This window comes from Falco biarmicus, chromosome 2, assembly GCF_023638135.1.
Source record: "Falco biarmicus isolate bFalBia1 chromosome 2, bFalBia1.pri, whole genome shotgun sequence".
NCBI lineage: Eukaryota > Metazoa > Chordata > Aves > Falconiformes > Falconidae > Falco > Falco biarmicus.
In genome coordinates this window covers 16,379,138-16,399,128 of record NC_079289.1, presented here as the reverse complement: position 1 = coordinate 16,399,128, position 19,991 = coordinate 16,379,138, and the positions used below count along the sequence as shown (strand labels likewise).

Below are 19,991 nucleotides of genomic sequence, written 5' to 3'. Positions count from 1 at the left end.
ACAGAGAACTGGACCACAGTTGTCTTCTGACCTCAGAATTACCTTTACCTGTGTATGTCTTTACACTGTTAGGGTTTTTTTACTTTTTTTTTTTTTTAATTGCATTACATTACACTTTACATTGCTCCTCTAGTGTCGGGCACTACAATGAGAAAACAGTAAGAGGACAACATTTTGCACTAGATGGCTCGACTCATGCAGTAAGTATCCCTAAATGGCTGGCAAATTCCTCGATCAGAACTAAAAATTATGTGATTCTCATTACTTGACATCCTTACCCTCCCTGCAGAGCTGCAACCAGCCAGTCGCACATGAAGCCCCGTGCTGCTGGGTCTGAGTGCAGGTGGGACAGCTGCAGCAGGGACAGCATGGGACAGCAGTACAAGTTGAGCCTGAATGTTGGCTTAGCTCCACAACTTCTTAGGCTGTTCTTTTTTTGTCAAACACCCCCACACAGCCTAGAAAGAATGTTTCCAATCACTTCCTCTTGGTAATTAGCCAAACAGCTGTTCTTCCAGAAAGGACTTGGGAAGCTGGGATGTGTAAATCAAGCCTTTGGAGCCAACTCCATTTCCAATTTTGGTTTCAGCTTACAGTGATCAGGAAGCGGCTGTGCTGGTGTGAGAGATTGTTACTGCATGAGGCACAGCAGCTCCTGAGCTTGTGGGCTGTGCTGGATGTACACCATCATCATCATCCCAGCCACTGGTCCCTATATATTGGCAGTGAACGAGCAGGACTAAGGAAATCTCTAGATGATCCTTTGGTGCAAGATCATAACAATAAAAGAAGACCACAGCCAAGAATTTTATGAATGTGCCTGGAAACTTTGTTAAATTGCAGTATCTATTCACATGACAGTTCTGCAGTGTTCTGATGCCAAACCTCCAGAGAAAATCCTAAGCATTTACAGGAAAGGTCCTCTGCACTTAAAGTACTCAGTAATTCCAGTATGTATGACTTAAATCGCTTTCCAGACTGGGGGGTTTTATCTAAATGATGGAAAGCCATCCCTGTGTCCCTGTTTGTGCTCTGTCTCCACGCTGGGAAAAGACCTCCGTGTCTATTACCCTCTTTGCCCCAGTGCTGTGGTTTTGAGCAGAAGAAAACTGAGGCATGAGGACAAAAAGGGAGCTGTTGTGTGATCTGGTCTAAACTGTCAGAAACCCAGGGCAGTGTGCCTTGGAGTAGAAAGCAGAAAAGCCTCGGGATCTTTACTTTGTGGCTAAGTCTTGGGTTCTGGTCTCTGCTCCAGGAACTGCTTCTGCATTTTGCCTATAACCATTTCTTGGAAAATGGACAACCCATCTTTGAAGCAGCATCCAGAACCCATCCATCCCTTGAGGGGAGACAGAAGTGGTCTGAATTCTTTCAAGCAAATAGAAGAATCACAGCACAGGCTCCTATTTCCTTGGAAGGGATTTAGCTGTTAGGCTACTACAGAAAAAGGAAAGTTGCTATGATCGATCAAATTTTAATACAGTGACATCTGACTTTAAAAAAAAAAAAAAAAAAAAAGACTTAGGTAACGTTAAGGTACTTGGATCTTTAACACACCTTCCTTAAAGGCACTGAAGTATCCCCACAAGCTTTTATCTTTGCGCAGTCAGTTGATATACAGACCCTAGGAGACTAAAAGCATGCCCATGGCAAACTCAGTCCAAGGAAATGATGTCTGCTTGAATACTATTGCCAGACTCTCCATTATAAGAAGCAACCTTTCACTCCTTTCCAGAGATTTCAGATATTCAGTACTGACATAGAGGGTAAGGAAACCCACGCTACAAAAGAAAATTGTCTTGATTTGTCTTTTGAAACAGCTTCTCTTTTTACTGCCTAATGTACGATCTTCCACTCAGTAATTGCTTGTCTATTTGCTACAGTATATTTAACATGAGAAGCCTTTCCCCCTTTGACTGGATTTTCTTTCTCCTTTTATCAACAGTTTTCTTTCTTTAAGGAAATTCCACATCTTGTTAGTCTTAGGAGTGCTTGACTGAAACAGTTTCTAAAACAGTATCTTAAAAGAAATTATCTTTTAAGACTTGAGCCATGCCAGACTTCTGAGGCAAGAAGTCCATGCTTGGTCATAAAAACATGAAAAATAATGAAGGGGAAAATAAAAATGAATATATTTTCATTGTACCAGGAGGGTTTGAAGGCAACTTCCCACAAAGGTCTGCTTACTTGAAGCCACTGCCCAAACAGGAAAATTGGGAGTGCCTAAGTCCACGATGCACTAATTCTTTGCAAAACAATATCAGCCAAAGTCTGGTGTTGATATTCATGTTTAGTACCGATTGTGTTTATCATTGGCACCATCTTGTCCGAGGCACTACACAAGTTTGATATGTACCCACCCTCTTCTTGAGGTGCTGGTGCTCACTGCAAACGTCTGCTTCAATTACCAGGTTTTCCTTAAGCTCTTTGCAGCACCAGGAGAGTCATTTCCCTCTTTATTATTTTCTCAGGGTTTCTCAAGGTTTTATGTCTTTTCATTCTGATCACGGGGTTATTTGCGTTAGTCTTACTCCACAGCATTACAGCTACACATTGTTGATATGCAGACTTCCCTTTTTCATACTTAATTATGGAATCCCAAGAGAAAAATACACTCAGTTTGGTGTTAGTTTAAGAGTCCAACAGAGAGATGCATTGCAACACTACCACCCATGAAACAACTAGCAGTTAACAAAGTGTTTTATATGTTGGCCTAACATATGTTGCTTATCTATAGACACTTCTGCTTTAATATAAGACATTCAGCATGTTCTTTCATATAGAACAAAATGTCTGTCAAGAAGGCAAATAACAAAACAATCATCATAGAGTTTGATACTACCTTAAAAATAAAGGATTTTTTTTTTCTCAATATTCATCTGTGGAAGTCTGAGCAAGTATCCACCAAAGGGGACAAAGGTGATAGCTTTCATCCCACCAAAATGCAGTCCATCCTGTTCTTCATTTTGGGACTTGTTCTTTAGTACCACATTCAAAATGCAGTTATGATGGTAACTGTTCCACAGCTCAAATAATAGTAAATACAAATAAAATAATGGTTATTATAGTGAGAAGCATTGTAACAGCCTGTCTCTATGAATTATAAGCCTGGACTTCCTTATCAATTGCCCACTTAATGAGTGGTCTTTGTTGAGGTCCTGTTCAACCATATATTGACTATGTAATGCAAGACTTGTGGAGTTGCTCTTCACAGAAGCACAGGCAGACTATTAACCGTTCTGTTATAAAATGGATGGTGGCTCTCAACTGAATTTTAGATGGCTGGGTTTTTTTCATACTATAATACTTTCTGTACTGGTATTCAGTTTTGCTTTGCTTTCGTATATCCGATACAGATATAAAAAATATTCTTCTAGCAAAGATCTCCACATGGCTCAGAGACTCAGGAGGAGCTGAGTGAGTGCATGTGAGGTCTCAGTTTGACTAAACATACACACATCTTTTGATATTGTCTCACTGACAGAATGGGTCATGCTTTGGATTTGAACTCTGATGATGCCTGAAGTATCTTTCCTGCTCCTATATAAAAAGAAAAGGCCTGTAGATCAGAGAAGGAGAAGGTGAGCAAGCACCTAGAGATACTCCTTTGAAGTTCAGTGGCAAGCCAACTAAACAGAGAGTTGTTTGTCAATTCCAGTGGGATTTATGTCCACTTCTTAATTGCTTGGTGGCTGGGTGACAAGTAACACATAGGGTGGTGTTTAAAATGCTGCTCTCTTATTTGGGTCTTGATCCAGCAAAGTCCTTAAGTATGAGCTTAACTATAATTTAGTTTGTAGTCTCCTTGAAAGAAGCGGGACTGCTGAAGTTGTATAAAGCTGAAATCAACCTGAAGTAATGCTTTGGACTGGATCCACTGGCCCGATACACTCTTACATATGCATCCTTGTAGCAGAATGACTGTTTTCTCGGCTTAGTGCCTTCACAAGAGACAATTTACAATTTTTAGCCTGACCAGGGCTGTGCTATTCCTGTTTCATTGCTGGTGATCCCAACCCTTTCCGTCCCTTGGTCTGCCTTCTTGGAGAACACCTGGTGAATCGTGGTGGGAGCAGAGCTGACCTAGGTGTGTTAGGTTCCTATCCTTAAAAGAACAGAGATGTCTAAGACATGTACTACCACATAGTATTATTTTCTTCATTAGAGAGCAGAAATATGATAATGTGTTCACTGACTAGGATTCATTTTACTGTTTATGTTCACTAAAAAAAAAAAAACCACCTCATTTTTAACAAGGTAAATGACCTCACAGTTTTACATCTTCCCAACAAGTTGTGACCAGGTATGGAATATGCTATTTCAACCGTGAACTCTGTCATCTTTTCCTCTGATTTACACAGAACCTTATGGATAACAAATAAAAGTTTCCCCTTACTGCAGGAGGGTGGAGAAATAAAAAAAAGCTGATAAATATCTGAGCAGGCAGCCATAAATACAGCTTGCTTGGCATGCCTGTCCCTGAGATGAACTGATTTGTGGCCTGGATTCAAAGATGTTTTACTGTTCTTTGCTCCTCACTCTGTGGATTCAGCTAGTTAGATCAGGCTAATTTTCAACTGAGGGAAATGAAGAGCTATTATTCTCCCTGAAGGTTATCTCATTTGTTTAAAAACTGGTGGCAAACCATTGACCACTGTATTTGTTTCAAAGAGCAGCAGTGGGGGAGGAGGGTTATATCTGGAAAACTCCCACATGCAAACTCATGAGGACCTTCCCTGAAGTAACAAATAGTTTCATGAGTGGTAAAATGAACTTGACATGGTTTTCAACAGCTCTCTCTTCAGCTGTAGCAGAGGATGACCTCATCAGGTTATGGTCCATGGGATTTAAGAGGGTATATTTCTTGTCATAAAATATGTCAACGTATGGTAGCTTTTCAGTGTCCACCACTGTATCAAAGTTGTTGAGGTTGGCCAACCACTTGTACAAGTGGAAGAAAGACGAAAGCAAACTTGCACACTGGACAACACCTTAGGAAGCGAGGATAAAATTCCAGAAAACTTAGAATAAGTGAAACTAAATTTTCCATATTATTGGTTAGATCCTTAGACAGGGTCATTCTCTGAATTCTTCTTTCTGCAGGAATTTTCACTTTGAGACTGTCTTTGCTCAATCGATAGCCAAGAACAGGTGTCAGATTAGCTATTAGCAAGCAGTAATTACCTTTTGTTTTGTTTTAAAATTTTATTTTAGTGAAGGAATTCATTGTCTGTTGAATGCTGATAATAAAGGCAAACTTCTTTCTTAGTAGGTCATGAGTGGGAGTAGCTTTAACAAGAGTGTGTTGATACACTGCTCAAGTTTGCAAGTAAATGCAGGCATCCAGAGCAAATGCAGGATGAAATCCGTGTTTCTGAATGTTGCTGCTCATGCAGCATGAATTGGGAGAACAGGCTCTAACTGGGAAGGAGAAACATTGGTTTTGCTGGGCATCCATGGTGGAGAAAGTCAGGAGACAAGCACAGTTTTCTGAATATTGAGCTGAAGTTTCCAGTTCCCAGTTTGACACCCAGCTGCCCTCCGTGCAGGGAGGCAAGCACTTCTGAAAATGCAGCTGCTTTGACCACTTAGATGGGAGCTCCTCTAACTTGGACAGCTGGACTATCATGTGTACGATTGTGTTTAAAATTAGTGGTTGGGAAAGAATTAAGCGGAAAAGAAAAGAGAGATTAGTTCAGATGAATAAAATATAGAGCAAGCTGCTTCCCAGTCAGTTCAGACTCTCTGCAGGGAATTGCCTTACTGCAAAGGATGTCTCCCAGCCTCCTTCCCACTCATCTTCCTTATGAGATCGTTTCCCTCCCCCAGTGCAAGGATGTCTTTGTAGCTCCTGCCATCTAGAATATCCTCCTTCTATGTATTGCTTAAATGGCCTTTTTGCCTTATGACTTAACACCTACTTTTATTCATTGTGAAATGATTTTATATGCTTTTTAGTAAATGTGACAGGCAGTGTATTACCCACTGTCGTCTTTTATTTGCTCCCATAAAACATTATGGAATACAGTTAGTATGTGACATTCAGGACACTGTGTAATACTGCCTTGTATTGCATCGCAACATGGAACAGTTCGGTGCCTTGAAAGAGGCACTGCCTTTTCCTTTGCCTACATCTTTTCTCAAGTGTCTTTTTTTGCTGATTTTCCCCATGGCCAGCATCTGGTTTCCACGAGTTCCCCCAGTGTATCTGATGGACACAATGTTTGTTTGCTTGGAAAGGGTTCGTCATTTTAGTCTCACATCTCAGTTGCTACAAGAAGCACAGGAGTTGCTCACATCTCCTCAAGCTGTTTCTCAGACTGGGTTTGTGTTGACTGTGTTCCTGTGTCTGTATAAACCAGTTAACTCTGAAAAATCCCACTGAAAATCCCTTTAGAAAACTCCAATGCTTTTGGTTCCAGTCCTGACTACACCGCTTCAGGTTGTAATTCAGTGCGCTGGGAGAGAGGTAAGAGGGAATCAAGCTGTTTTAGAGCTCCTGAAGAGCCTACTCCAGCATCAGGTGAAGGCTCTGAGTGGCTTTTCATTTCATCCCATGTGAGTTACAGGAACAGTATTTATGGCCGTTTGTGACAAACATACTTTTTTCATGTGTGGAAAAGGCATATCTTCATGTTTTAATATTTTTATATCCTCTGTTTTACTATACTGAGCATTCTCTCTCCAGTCTTTCCTCCATAAGGACTTTATAATTACTGCATTTACCATGATATACATCACAAGACACTGTGCTTCGCTTTTTAAGCTTTTTAACATGTGTAGCTTTATTTCTCCACTTACCTGTTCAACTTGGGTGCTGCAGAGCTGCACTAGCCATTACATTTCAGCACTGATCTTGGTCAGCTGTGAGTGACTTGCTGGCAGAGCATCTCGGTCTGTGGGATTCCAAATCTAAATTGAATGGAAAGCTGTGACAGAGCCTGTCTTCTTGGGGTACAAGAATGCTGGTAACATACTTTCTTATCTGGTGTGCTGAGTTAAGTGCACAGAATTTTTGTTTGGGGGTATACATATGAGTACATTTAAAAGGTACTGTCCCTAGCGCTCTAATCTCAGCAGCTGACAACTCCAGAATAAAGCTTGTACTGGGACTGGCTGGGAAAAGGGAACCTTTCACTTAGAGGCACGAACCACACTGAACCACACAGTGAAATGCGTGCTGATGGTGGGGAAATGATGGGTGACAGTTTGCTGTCCAAGAAAGAGCAAAGTACTCTTAGATATGGGATGAGTTCTGCCATGTTTTACTGTGGGAAATTTTGTTCTGACTTAGGGAATGGTTCTTTCATTCAAAAATTCAGAATTTGCTTTCATCAGAAACTGGTTTATTTTTATCCCTTTTCTTGGGCATTTTGGACAAAGTGCTGTGAAATATCGTGTCCTCGTGGGTTTGCTGGGTGTTCTCAGGGTCCAAAAGTCCTCAGCATTTCAGTACAAACTCAGGAGTGTTGGCAGGACATTTTGTTTTGTTCCAGATTAAGGGAAAAAACCCGAGGTTTATTTATTTATTTACTTACTTATTATTTATTTATTTATTTATTTATGGGGAAAATAAAATAAAATAGAAAAGAGACCTGAGTGTAGATGTTCCTGATGAAAATTGCAGCAAAACTGATAGGTGGGTGGCTTTTATTTTCACTGAATTGTCACTTCCTAATGCAAATTGTTTTGTCAAAACGTAGCAAAACAAAATATAACAAAACAAAACTGGCTAGTTCTGCCCTTGGTGAGCTATGGAGTCAGGGCTATGTTTGCTTAGAAAGGGTGGCTCAGGGTGTGAGAACATTTCATTTTGAATGAAAGCATTTTAGAAAGATGTCACAATTAGATCTTTGGAGCTATCTTTATCTTCCAAGTTTCAGGTTGTTTGGAAGCTAGAATTATTACCCTGCCAGAAGGGTACAATGAGCTGTTGACACACAACTACGCTTTCCTTACAGCTGTACGCAAGAAGGTATTTACAGCCAGGAACCAGTGAAAAGCAACCTGAAAAATAGATGTACTTACCATGAAGTTTGTACCATTTCTCTTGGTTCCCGTTTTCCATGAGCATTTATGAAACAAATATATTTCTTTTTATAAGGAGCTTGGAAAGCTTCAGTCAAACATTAGATTTTACTTTAAGAGAGAAAAATTTTATTACTGCGTGTGACAGATGGCTGTGGCTGATTGCTTACTTTGGTTTTGTATTTCCAACATTCATAGAGTCGCTTGGTGAGAGAAATTTCCTCCCCCCATTTGCTCTTCCTCAGCAGCCAAATTCAGAAGGCAGTTTTATATTTCTGTTGCTTATAGTGGAACTGGAGGTTGGCCTGACATTCAGCAGAGTACCGGGGGTGTTGTTCAGTTTAAGATTTAGATGCTGGTGTTTAGGTGTTGGCCTGAAAGCAAGTGTCCAAGTTCCTGCAGTAAGCAGAAATTCGGCCAGTGCAGTTGGGTGACTGCCTCAGGACCTGTTCACGTGTAGCTCCCACCGGCTGTGCTGAGAAGGTGCTCAGCTCGCCTATGCACAGAGATGGCTCCATGAGACAGCACAGCTTCCACGGGGACTTCTGCTGGGAGCTCCTGGGTATGCTGCTGGACCTCCCTGTCCTCATGGAGGCCAGGCAGGAAACCATGCTATGTCTTAAATGGCGTTAGAAATCTCTCTGTGAGTAACTGAACAGAGTCCTAGATCCCCATGCACTATTTGGGGAACACAGATAGTTGTCTTACAGGTGGAGGTTCAGATCTGAGTCCTAACTGGGAACTGAATCCTGCCGTGATCTACGTATTGAATTAGAGCCTTCTAATCCTCCATATTTCACCACACTGAAGTTGTCAATGCACAAACAAATTAGTTGTTTGCAATTCTTTGATGCTGGGAGCCAAATTCCAGTGTCAGTTACAGCTGGACAATGCCAGTGCATGGTGCAACTGGGAAGATGTTTTGACTTTTAAAGAGCTGGGTCTTGCCACAGTTCCTGTTGTCCTTGGAGTCAGGGATTTACAGCAGCTGAGGCTTTACCTCAGTATAAGTAAACTTCAGGAACAATTGAGTTATTTGCTCAGGCAGAAGTTGTGGAATTTTAATTAAGTAGAGGCTTGGCTGTTTGTCTGGAAGTTACTCAATAAGGGGATTGGTGGGACAGTTTCTGACTTCAGTTACATTGGTGTAAGCATGGAGCAGCTATTTGTGTTAATGATCCATTGACAGCAAATGATTCACACCATATAAATAAAATCAAAATGTGGCCTAACACATGCTTCTGGGAGGAAACACTTAAGCACAATAAACAGACTCACTTGTATGCACTTTCCTGCAGCCTCTTAGTGCTGCTTTTGTCCCGAGGTCATTTCTCCCCAGAGCACCAGATTTGGGAAGCAGGGCTGTTTACCTTTTTACATTGCTCTGTCTCACTTCATTGTTCTCAAGCTTGTAGCTTTTGTTGAAGTTTAAAATCTGTTTTAAAACCAAAATGGCGAGAATTAAATTATATAATTGATATCAATGTAAAAGTAATAATATATTTATCATAAAATAAAGAGTCTATGTGGTTGCGAACTGTTGTTCTTAGTGTTTATGGGGGGTTGAATTAAGAGGAAATACACTGTACTTCCTATTCAATATTAACTTTTCCTAGACCCAACTTTTTTTAGACTTTAAATGCAAATTATTTGTTCTGTGTTATAAACTGTTGTGTTTTTTGCCTTCCTGTAACTGGAACAACATACTAATTTCTACAAGTTGTGACTACTAACAGAGAGCAATCACCTCACAGACTTGTACCGAAAAGAAGAGACCATCAGCGTGGCAGGGAACGGCTGCATCCACAGTCCTCGCTTCCCCAGCAGTTACCCCAGGAACCTCCTGCTGACGTGGCGGCTCCACTCGCCGGAGAACACCAGGATCCAGCTGGCTTTTGATAATCAGTTTGGACTGGAGGAGCCTGAAAATGATATCTGCAGGTGAGTGGTTAGTGAAAGCTTGCAAAGGGCTCCGTAGTGCCACCTTTGAGCTCAAGGATGTGGCCGCTGGCCTGAGACTGCGAACCGAAGCTTGGGTGTCTCTGACTGGGTCTAGGATAGCTCTGCTTGGAAAACAGACCTCCAGGGGTCCCTTCCAACCCAAACTTGTCTTTGAACTTATAAATAAGCTGAGCTGTCCTGGACTTGGAGCATTTTTGGCAGGTTTTAGTATTTCTATAACATTGTAAGCATAAGGCACTTGTATGCTCAAATCCAGCTACCTAACAAGGCAGGTACTGCTTTAAAAGAATTCTGTCCTCTGCTCCCTCTGTCATGTTTCAGCCAGGCAAAAGCCCTCTTTTACAGTAGGTAGAAGGCTCTGGGAGGTGTGAGTGAGTAGGTATGTGTTTATATTGGAGTGTGAGGGACAGATAAAAATACATTGAAAAGTAGAACTATGTTCTTCAATTTATTTGTTTCTCTTTATTGTTACTCCTCACTGGTACAGTTTCTTTTAAAACCTTCAAATATAGGTCCACAAACATCAGTGTACACTGCATACTGATATATCTAATAAAGTATACTCTACTATATCCCGGTTGCTTTGATTTCCCTTTTTAAGCAAAAGTGACCATAATCTCAGTTGATCTGGTTGATTAACCCAGATGGATAAACTGCTTTGCATTAGCAGAGCAAAGGGGTGAATCTTGCCAGCACTCACTAAAACGGTGCAAATCCATGGAGTTTTTGGTTTATATTTCTTTGATTCAGCTATCTGTTCTGTGGGAGAGAGCAGGCTCAGGATTCCTCTGTACTCCGAAAGGCAGATTGCTGTGATACTACTTACATAAAACGCGCAAGTCTCAGCTACCAGCTGTCTGCCTGATCATGTTATTACTTACACTTTATCTATGCAGAGAACTGGGTTGTTAGGATTTCTGCACACCCAGCCTCTGCTTATCTTATCTTCTTTGTCAATCAATTTGCATTTATAGGGTTTGGCAGCTCTGTGCCGTTTCACAGGGTGGATTTTTTCTTTTTTTCTTGTTTTGCTTTGTTAATTTTCTAAGTTACCAATAGGGAGAACCATTTCTGCAGGTTTGTTTTCCATTTAGTAATAAAAGAGTGCAGGCAGAAACTGGCTCTCCTTCCCCGTGCCTTGATGGTCTTGGCAGCTGCTGCTCTGCTCTGGTACTGTTGGTCCAAGATCAGCAGCAGCAGCAGTCGGTAAGGACAGTTACCTCCTAGCACCGCAAACGCTTTCCCAGATTGAGAGCCTAATGCATACAGAAGCGGCCTGTTAATATTTACATAGTGGATAAACTGTGGCTGACCTTAAAGCATTGCAACTTTGAAACAGAAGACTAATTTACTGTGGAAAAAAAGATGAAGTATTCTCTGTCAAGGGCCATTAAAGACTGTGGCATGGTGAGGGGAAGTCAAGCTGTTAGTGGCGCTATGGGTTTGGGGACCCTCTTGGAAGACAGTCTGCCTGCTTCTCCCAGAGCAGCTAATTTAGGATGCGGAGAGAAGTGTCTATAGAAGCTGGAAAAATATCACATCGTTTATTGCAATAAAGCTTTCCCTGGTGTTCCTGGAAGACCTGTATTTGCATAGTACTACTTCCAGAGTGAGGAGTTTCTCAGGCAGACAGCTTGTGATGGCTTTAAGCCTGTTAAGTACTATGTTCATGGTTAGATTTTTTGCTAATGCTCACTATGTTTTTCAAAACTAGGTCCTTTCTACAACTCCAGTCCCTGACAATCCCTGCAGTGCTCCTTTAGAGAGACAGACAGGCACGTTTTAATTTAAATTAATGCTGAGAGCTGAACATGTGCTTGAATGCTGTGCATATTGGACAAGTAATTCAGGACCTCTGCACCTTACCTTCCTTTTGTACTTGCTTTTCACCTTAAACTATTTTTTTACAGAAACTTCCTAGTGTTTGCTTTCAGTTTTTCATTAATGCTAATTATTGTAATTTGCATACTATTAAGACTGAACTGATTGAAATGCATTCAGGCTGAGGAATGAAAAGTTACACTTTAGCAGAGCTGTTTTAGGAGGAGGAGAAATATTCAAGGTTTTACGGAATTTTCTAGAAGTGCTCTTAGCATTTCCACAGGCACTTGATAAGAGATGATTCTGAAAAGCAATTAAATTACCCAGCCTCTGAGGCTTCTTAGATGCAGCGAAACAACTGAGATTGCACCTACTTCTGTGACTATTGCAGCAAATCCTTTGCTATTGAAAATATAAATAAACCCTGAAAGCCCATGGATTTTCCCCATTTTTGCTAGCAGCTAGTCTGGCTCCTGGCCTCAAAGAGTGGGGAGGTCAGTCAGGACAATTTTCACCAAAGCCTACAAAGTTATCTTATGGACTCAGTGACCTTAAAGGTCTTTCCCAACCTAAATGAGTCTATGATCCTGTGCTGAAAACTCTGTAACCCCTCAAGTTAGAATAAGCATTCTCTGGCTGCTTTGCTGGCCGTGGGTAGTGGTGGATGCTCAGGCCGGCAGTGCAGAGCGCTGCCCGGGTACCATGTCCATCACCATGAGGGAGGGGGAGCAGAGGACAGTGGAGGGAGCTTGACACAAAGTTTACCTCTGTCTGAAACTAAACTTTGTCATGCTACAAAAAACATATGTTTCAGCAGAGCTTGGGCAGATTTAAGTGATTTTGTTATGGCGAGTCTGTTATTTTCTGTTCTCTGCAATTTGAGGTGGGTGACTATAAAAGCAGCAGTGCTGATGTTCTCAAGCCGCATAGTACTTGCGGGTATTTTTTTTACATGGGATCTCAGCAAAAGAAAAGCAGGACTGTTATTTACAGAGCTATTCAGCTCCCACAACTGGGCAGGGAGATGGGTGCTTGGCTCACAGACCCAGGGGTAGGGAGCAACAAACACATTGCTGGTAAGAACTGGTTAACAGTCTTAAACTCCATTTTTGGAGGGAGCATGCGCTTTGATAATAAAAAACTTTCCTGGTAAAGACCTCCAAAGTTTTAAGGCTTAACTTTACCATAAAGATGGCAGCTCTCCTCATCTCTCGCTGCCTGCACTTAACCTGCCCCTCTTGTCTTCACCTCTCCCTCACTGGCCACAATGTGTGGGGCCTAATTCTGGCTCCACAGATATCAAAGAACTGGTTTTCTCATAGACATTGTGAGACCATGACTTCATTCTCTGCCCTCCTTATTCTTCAGCTCAATAACTGAACTCGATATATGACCCAAGCAAGCAAATACACAGGCTGCGGCAGTGAGTGCTCTCATTGTGTCCCCTCATGCCTGGGGTTCAGTGCCTGCTGCTCCTGGCACAGCCCTCTTTAGGCTCAGGGTACCACGACTGTGGCACGGGTGCCTGGCCAAGGTGTGACCTTGCAGAGGGGAAGATGTGCTGTTGTTTTTCCCCTGGTGACGGCACCCACACAAACAGCAGAGGACTCCCTGCTGCAGCACACAGAGTGCCAGCCTGCCCTTTTCTGCTTGAAAGCTTGAAATGAGTCTTTCCAAACCAGCTAGCAGAGGCACCGTGACACCTACAAAGAAGGTCCTAAAAAGCACCTTTCAGCAGCATGCACTGCCCTGTGTCCTTCCAGCACCTTCCTTTGCTCCTGTCATGGCAGCAGCCTGTATCCAGCCCTCCAACAGGCATGGCAGGCAGGAGCCAGGGGCTGCTGCTGCAGGGAGTTGGGGGCCCACCAGAAAGTGCACAAGTGCTTGCAGCTGCTCAGCTTGGGCAGCCTGCCTTAAATAATATTATATCAGATCTCTAAATTATTTATCCACCACATGAAATGTAATGCCTGTGCTTACTGTGTACTAAACACATGCAAGTGCCTCTCATTAATATTTTAACGCGGTGGCAAATACTGTCTGTCATGTTCCAGAAGCCCAAAAATCAGCCATTTGAGCACTCAGGCAGTAACTTGCAGCTTAGCGTATTTTGTGCTACGTGAGCATGTCCACCATTTGCAATATTTAGTCTGATGTTTTGCAGTAGAAAACAGGGGACAGTTGTCTTTGTGTTTCCAGCTGTGCTCCTGTCTGTTTGCAAGCATCTTCTGAAACCAGAGTTATCAAAACTAATCCTTCAAACTGGTTCTCAGGTATGACTTTGTGGAAGTGGAAGATGTATCAGAGACCAGTACAGTTATACGAGGACGGTGGTGTGGACACAAGGAAGTACCTCCAAGGATAACATCAAGAACAAATCAGATAAAAATTACCTTCAAATCTGATGACTACTTTGTGGCTAAACCTGGATTCAAGATTTGTTACTCCCTGGTGGTAAGTCACTTATCTGTATCATGGGTGAGAGACAGACTGTAGTGTAAAAGAGCATCAGTACTTGAAGCTGAATGGCGTAGCTAACTGCATTGGATCAAAACACTAATTGACTGGAAGTATTTTCATTCCAACAACTACATTAAAACAAAGTATTTTTGGCATCCTGTCATTAAATATAAAATAAAGTCAAGTCCGGGCGAAGATTTACACTAATAACATGTTTCAGAAGCACTATCACTTTCTACACTGAGGCTGCACTGCCAGTGGCTTGACAGATGCAGCACAAAGAGCAAAAAAATGGCTGCTCTATGAACTCCTTTTTTATGTTCATTTGAGGTCAAATAAAAATACCTTAGGGGTTTATGGCTGTGATTCTGAGTTAGATGCAGAGTAGTTTGTTCTACATGCAATAAAATTCTACGTGCAAGACAGTATGCTAAGGCTCAGGCTGTATTTTCAACCGCGTATAAACATGCATCTTTGTATATGCAGTGGCATTAGCAGTGTATCATGTACTGTTTCAATGAGATGAAAACCTCCTCTTTTTTTATTTTGGTTTTGTCTTTAGGGAGCAGGGATGCTCATTGCTCTAAGTAGATTTTGATAAAAATATCTATTCCTTTGTATTGTCCTGATTAATATTATAATGCTTTTGGTGCAGTGTAGCTCGAAAGAGGCAGACTTTGCAAACACTCAGGAAATGGTAAGCATTAATTTATTATACTGTCATAATTATGTTTTTATATCCGTCACAATTCTTATTCCCTTTTTATTCAATCCACTGTTATTTAACAAGAATAAGAAAGCCTGGAATACGAATAACGCTAATGCTATAACAGGAGACATCCACTGTTTGAGTCATTACACTTCAACCTCTCGGCTTTGCATGCTTATATGCCTATGTATGCTAAAAAGAGTCCATAAACAGCACATTGTCAAGGCAACTCTAAAGCTATAAAGACTGTGCTCCCTTGCATTTAAATTGCTAGGCTTCTAGTGGAGTAAGGCATTGCACTGTGAGTAAATCCTGAGTTATAATTTACTCTGATTTGAAGGTAATCTACTAAAACTAAAATGTAGGCAGAACAGTCTATGAGACCACTGGGCATAAAAATGAGACAGTGAAGCAGTCTCTCTTTACACTGCTTGTGTTTCAGTGCAGCCACAAAAACTCTGCTGCATTTAGCAAGCTTTATTCCAGACCACATACAGCTAGTCTGATAGTATTAGACTTTCCAAAAATGAATGTTATCACTCATAAGACACAGGAGACTCTGCACTAGAAGCTCAAAAAGGACTACTGTATTTATCTAACTTCAAAACTACGAGTAAACAGAGAATTTTAGTGTCTAACAAATCTATTCAAAAGAATACTCTCCCGGTACAGCCTCTGAATGGAGTGCTGTTTTATTTCTGAGAGAAGAGAACTGTACAGGTGATTAGTGGCATTTGTGAGATGGAGGATGATACGTAGTTAGCCGGTCTTCAGATTCTAAACCATCCAACCTAAAACTGCAGGATTAATATTCAGCAGTCTGCCCTTATTCGACAGTCCCCACAGTCACTTAGAGCTCAGTTCATAGATATGCTGAGCACTGCTGACCCCTGAAGGTTGAACTCATTGTGCGTTTCTAGGTGGCAAACCAGGGAGCATTAATGAAGCATGCAAAAACATATGGTATTTTGTATCAGATGAAAAGAAAGACCTTTACATTGATTTTTTTCTTTGCTTTGTAACCTTGTCCAGTACAAGGCTATTTTGGGGACTTTATTGGAAAGTGGTGCACAAGATATGTGCAAATCTTTTAAGTCCCTTGTTTTTTCTTATATGTGGAGTTCAAATCTGCATGGCAGTGGGGTTTTTTTTGTATATAAGACTGATAATTTTGCAGAGAAAATTGAAACAAGCAGTTTGGAGAGTTTGCTTAAGTTTATTGATCAGCTGCATCTCCTGAGCGTGGTGCCAGGATGGCTGCATGAATTTCTCCCCGTTACACATGCAGCCAAACAGCCTTGCTCTCTGGCCTTCTTATTTATGAATCTTCAAGGAAGTCAGTTAAGATCACTTCATTTGATGCAGATCAAGTTTTTACTTAGTTCAGCACTCTGCATGAGGCACAAATGAGACTTCGCAAAGCTTATCAGAAACATACTTCATTATTTTCATGTACTTGTGTTTTTGCATTAACTTCACATTTCAGTACCATTTAGAGAAACAAAAAGGGTTTATTTTGCTAGAGAAGATATAAATTAGACTTGTATCCACGAAAGTCACGTTTGCCCTTGTAAAACAAGGCAAAGTAAGCAACCCATGTCAAATGAAGGGACTCAGTCACTCAGGACGGTGGGATTAGAATTCAAAGTGGCTCTGGAAAATTAGACTGAAAAAGCCACAAGGGTGATCTTTAGCAGGATGAGGTTGAAAGCCATATGGATGGATGGGAGTAATTAGCTGTCCCAATATAAGATAAGGGACAATGGGCCAGGGAGCAAATCTATAAAATAAAGTCAGACCATCTAAATACAGCATTTATCTTTTGCTTGCCAAGGCTGGCTTTCCTCCACCTTCTTCTTCCTTCTCTCCGTGTCTTCTGCCTCTTGGCCCCTTGGCCTCTGCCCTCCCCTCTGTGGGTCTGAAGGACTAGTAACACTGGAGGCAGAGCCATGAGGGTGGTTTGGAGAAAGGGGTAGATCCAATGTGCTGCCTGTTGCCTGTCCCTGATCCACTCTTTGCCCATGAAGCCGTAGGACTCCCTGGGTTGGGAGCTCCAGGGTGGACCAGACTCGAGGAGCTTATGTGTTGAGTGTACCCCACTGCTTATCCCAAGTTGAGTAAGAGTCAAAAGTGTCCTAACATGGCTGGAAAAACTCATTCCTACACTGTGCTGTCTGTAACAGTGCAGAAGTACGTTAGTACGTGCAGCCGGTGGCTCGTGTCTACAGACACTTCACATTCAAAGCCCCCAGTTGTAGCTGTGCAGTTTGTTGGCTTAGCCTGGGTATCCACACAGAGAAATATCTCCCTTGAACCTCTTTAAAAATTGTCTTTTCCTTCAAGCTTCACAGACCTGGAACAAAAATGGTCTGGAGCAAGCCCTGGACAACTATTAGGCATGAGCCTCACTTAACTGCAAATTTGTTTGAAATTCCTCCCTGCCATTATCACTTAAAGTGCTTATTTCTCAAACATTTTTTTTTTCTTGATTGAGTTGCCTTAGAAACATTAATTTGCAGTATAGAAAGCACTGAGGTGTTCCAGTCTTTTTTTCTCACATGTTACATAATTTCTTACTCTAAGGACACAGCGTTTCACAACAAACACTATAGAAATGTGACACAGAGGAAGATGAGTAATCTTAGGTTACTTACACCGTTGCTGGAAGGGAGGTAGGCACTGTCATGAGAAAGGCCCCCTGGGTTGCACACTTGAAAGTAGGTGATGAGAATATTCCACATTGCCACAAATGTAAAATTTTATTCCACCACCGCTTGCAGTGCAATTACCACAACCGAGGGATCTTGCGTGTAGCAAGTAAGTATTTATAATTACTGAAAATACTGCATCCATTATTTTGAGATGTAGGAGTGCAAATGAAGTTACACTGTTACATATGGAAATAATCTTCGCTTGACTGATGTCATTTTATACAATCTTTTTTCTTCTGAAGTGAAATTCTTCCAATGTCCTAATTCTGGAAGGGAATGTTAACAAGATTGGACCCCATGTTTTACAAGTACATTAGCATGGACATTTACTAAAATAATCTAGGAACTCATTCAGGAACATGTTCCAGCAATAAAGGTGAATGTTTTGAATTAAAATTCCCAACCCTGCATCTAGTTTCATTTTAATGAGACAACTAGAAAGTGTTGGATTCCATTTACTCATTAAAAACATTATTTTAAGTTTATTAGAAAAGGCACATACCTGTTATACAATTAGAACAGTAAATTGTTATTGCCTTACTAATTGTTCCGTTAATCCTAAATGAAATCCTTATTTTGGAACTTTGACTAAAGTCATTAGTGGAAAAAAGGGCTACAAAAAAGCTAGGAACATACATGTATGTATATGTGCAAACATGCATTTATACAAGGATGTAAGCTTTAAAAAATATAAATCTTTTTACATGTATACACATATATATGTGCTTTTACCTTTCATTTCTTTCTAATACAGTGCGTGACTAGGAAACATCACATGGCATTAAGAGCAATCTTAGCTTATTTGGGAGTTGCAAACCAACAATGGTGGACATGCGGTGCTAAAAAGGACAACATAAGTGCATTTGTCCCAGGATAAACTTATGTGCCACTATGCGTATCAGTGTGTTAGATCATGAGTAATTTTTGCTTGTTTGAAATGACATTTTTTTGAGTGAAGGAGCCATAAAGAAATTAATGGAATGGAGTGGGAGGAACTTTGGGTTTTGATCAATCATGTGGAAATTCTATAGAGAATTAGCTTTCTGCTAAACAACCAGGCTATACGCTACCACTCTTATGATCAAAAACAGAACATTGGTCACAAAGTGGGGTAAGACATCACAGTCAGTCTAATAAAATTAAATTACTTTCCCATGCAAAAAGTATTGACCAGTCAAAGTTGGTTCAAATACTGAAATAACTTAAACTCCTTGATATTTGCCTATTAAGCTCACAAGAAAACACAAGAAATTCAAAGCACAATTGGAAAATGAAAATGGGCAGAATAAGAGCCTGATCCCGATCCTTGTACTCACAGTCACTCTGAATTACGCGACAGGCTCCCTGTATTTTGCCAGTTTTGTTTGCACAAGTACTGCAGCACCAGGCTGCAGGATTTTTAAATAAGTCAAGAAATAAACTCCCTTGTAAGAGTGAACATGATCGGAAATTGATACAGCCATCAGCATGAATACAAATTCATAAATACCACAGAAAATGATTAATTCTTTATCATTAGCCACAGACCTGAATCCAGCCTGGAAGCTGGATGAGTCTTTGCTGCTGTGCTTCTCTTTTAGCTTGTCACTTCTTTTACAGAATAGACATTTCATTTCTGTCTTCAAGACAAAATATTCTGCCTGAAAACCCATATAATATATCACATGTGACAACAGGCATGATAATGATGCATGAATACCTTCTCTGGTTTTAGATAATCCACAGATGGAATCCCAGTAAGTTGCTGGGGGTACAAAAGGAGAGGAATCGGGGTGGGGTGGGGGGATGTCTTGGTTAGTAAAGTTGTTGTACATGAAATAGATCTCACAATGAAGAAGCAAGAATTTAGACATGGAAGCTTTATCAGTTGTTCTTCTTTCACTTTTCCTCTGATTTCAGTTTTGATTGCCTGTCTATGCTAGACAGCAAAGATTTTTTATAAATACAACCCATGTGCAAAACTCATAACAATGAAACTTCTATTTTCTTAAATTCCGGCAGAAAACTATTTTCTGTGGGTTTGCTCAAGGCATACAATCCTCATAAAATTATCAGCCAGAGGCTCATCTTTCAGGAGAGAAGTTATTAAGTCCTTTCTAATTAGATAAAAATTGCTCAAGATCTTTAACATTCCTTCCCAACTTTACATAAACAGAGGATTTAAGAGATTATCTGTGCACAATTTTTTTAATTTTTTTTTTTTTTTTTTTACTTTGGAAGGTGTTTGGAATGTTCTAAAAAGCAACATAAAATGACAGCATGTTAGAAAGAGAGATTGTGCCTCATTGTATCTTGAGACA

At 40.8% G+C, this 19,991-nt stretch overlaps 1 protein-coding gene across 3 annotated transcripts in view; it reads left to right on the top strand.

Annotated features, from left to right (window-relative positions):
- PDGFD (platelet derived growth factor D) overlaps positions 1 to 19,991 on the top strand; it is a 148,264-nt gene that overhangs the window by 76,810 nt on the left and 51,463 nt on the right. For 2 of the 3 annotated variants that reach the window (XM_056329669.1, XM_056329666.1), the window contains exons 2-3: positions 9,765 to 9,969; positions 14,085 to 14,265. In XM_056329669.1, the coding sequence (XP_056185644.1) occupies positions 9,765 to 9,969; positions 14,085 to 14,265 (386 nt within the window). The remainder of the gene's footprint in view (positions 1 to 9,764; positions 9,970 to 14,084; positions 14,266 to 19,991) is intronic. The other variant, XM_056329667.1, reaches the window with a different exon arrangement.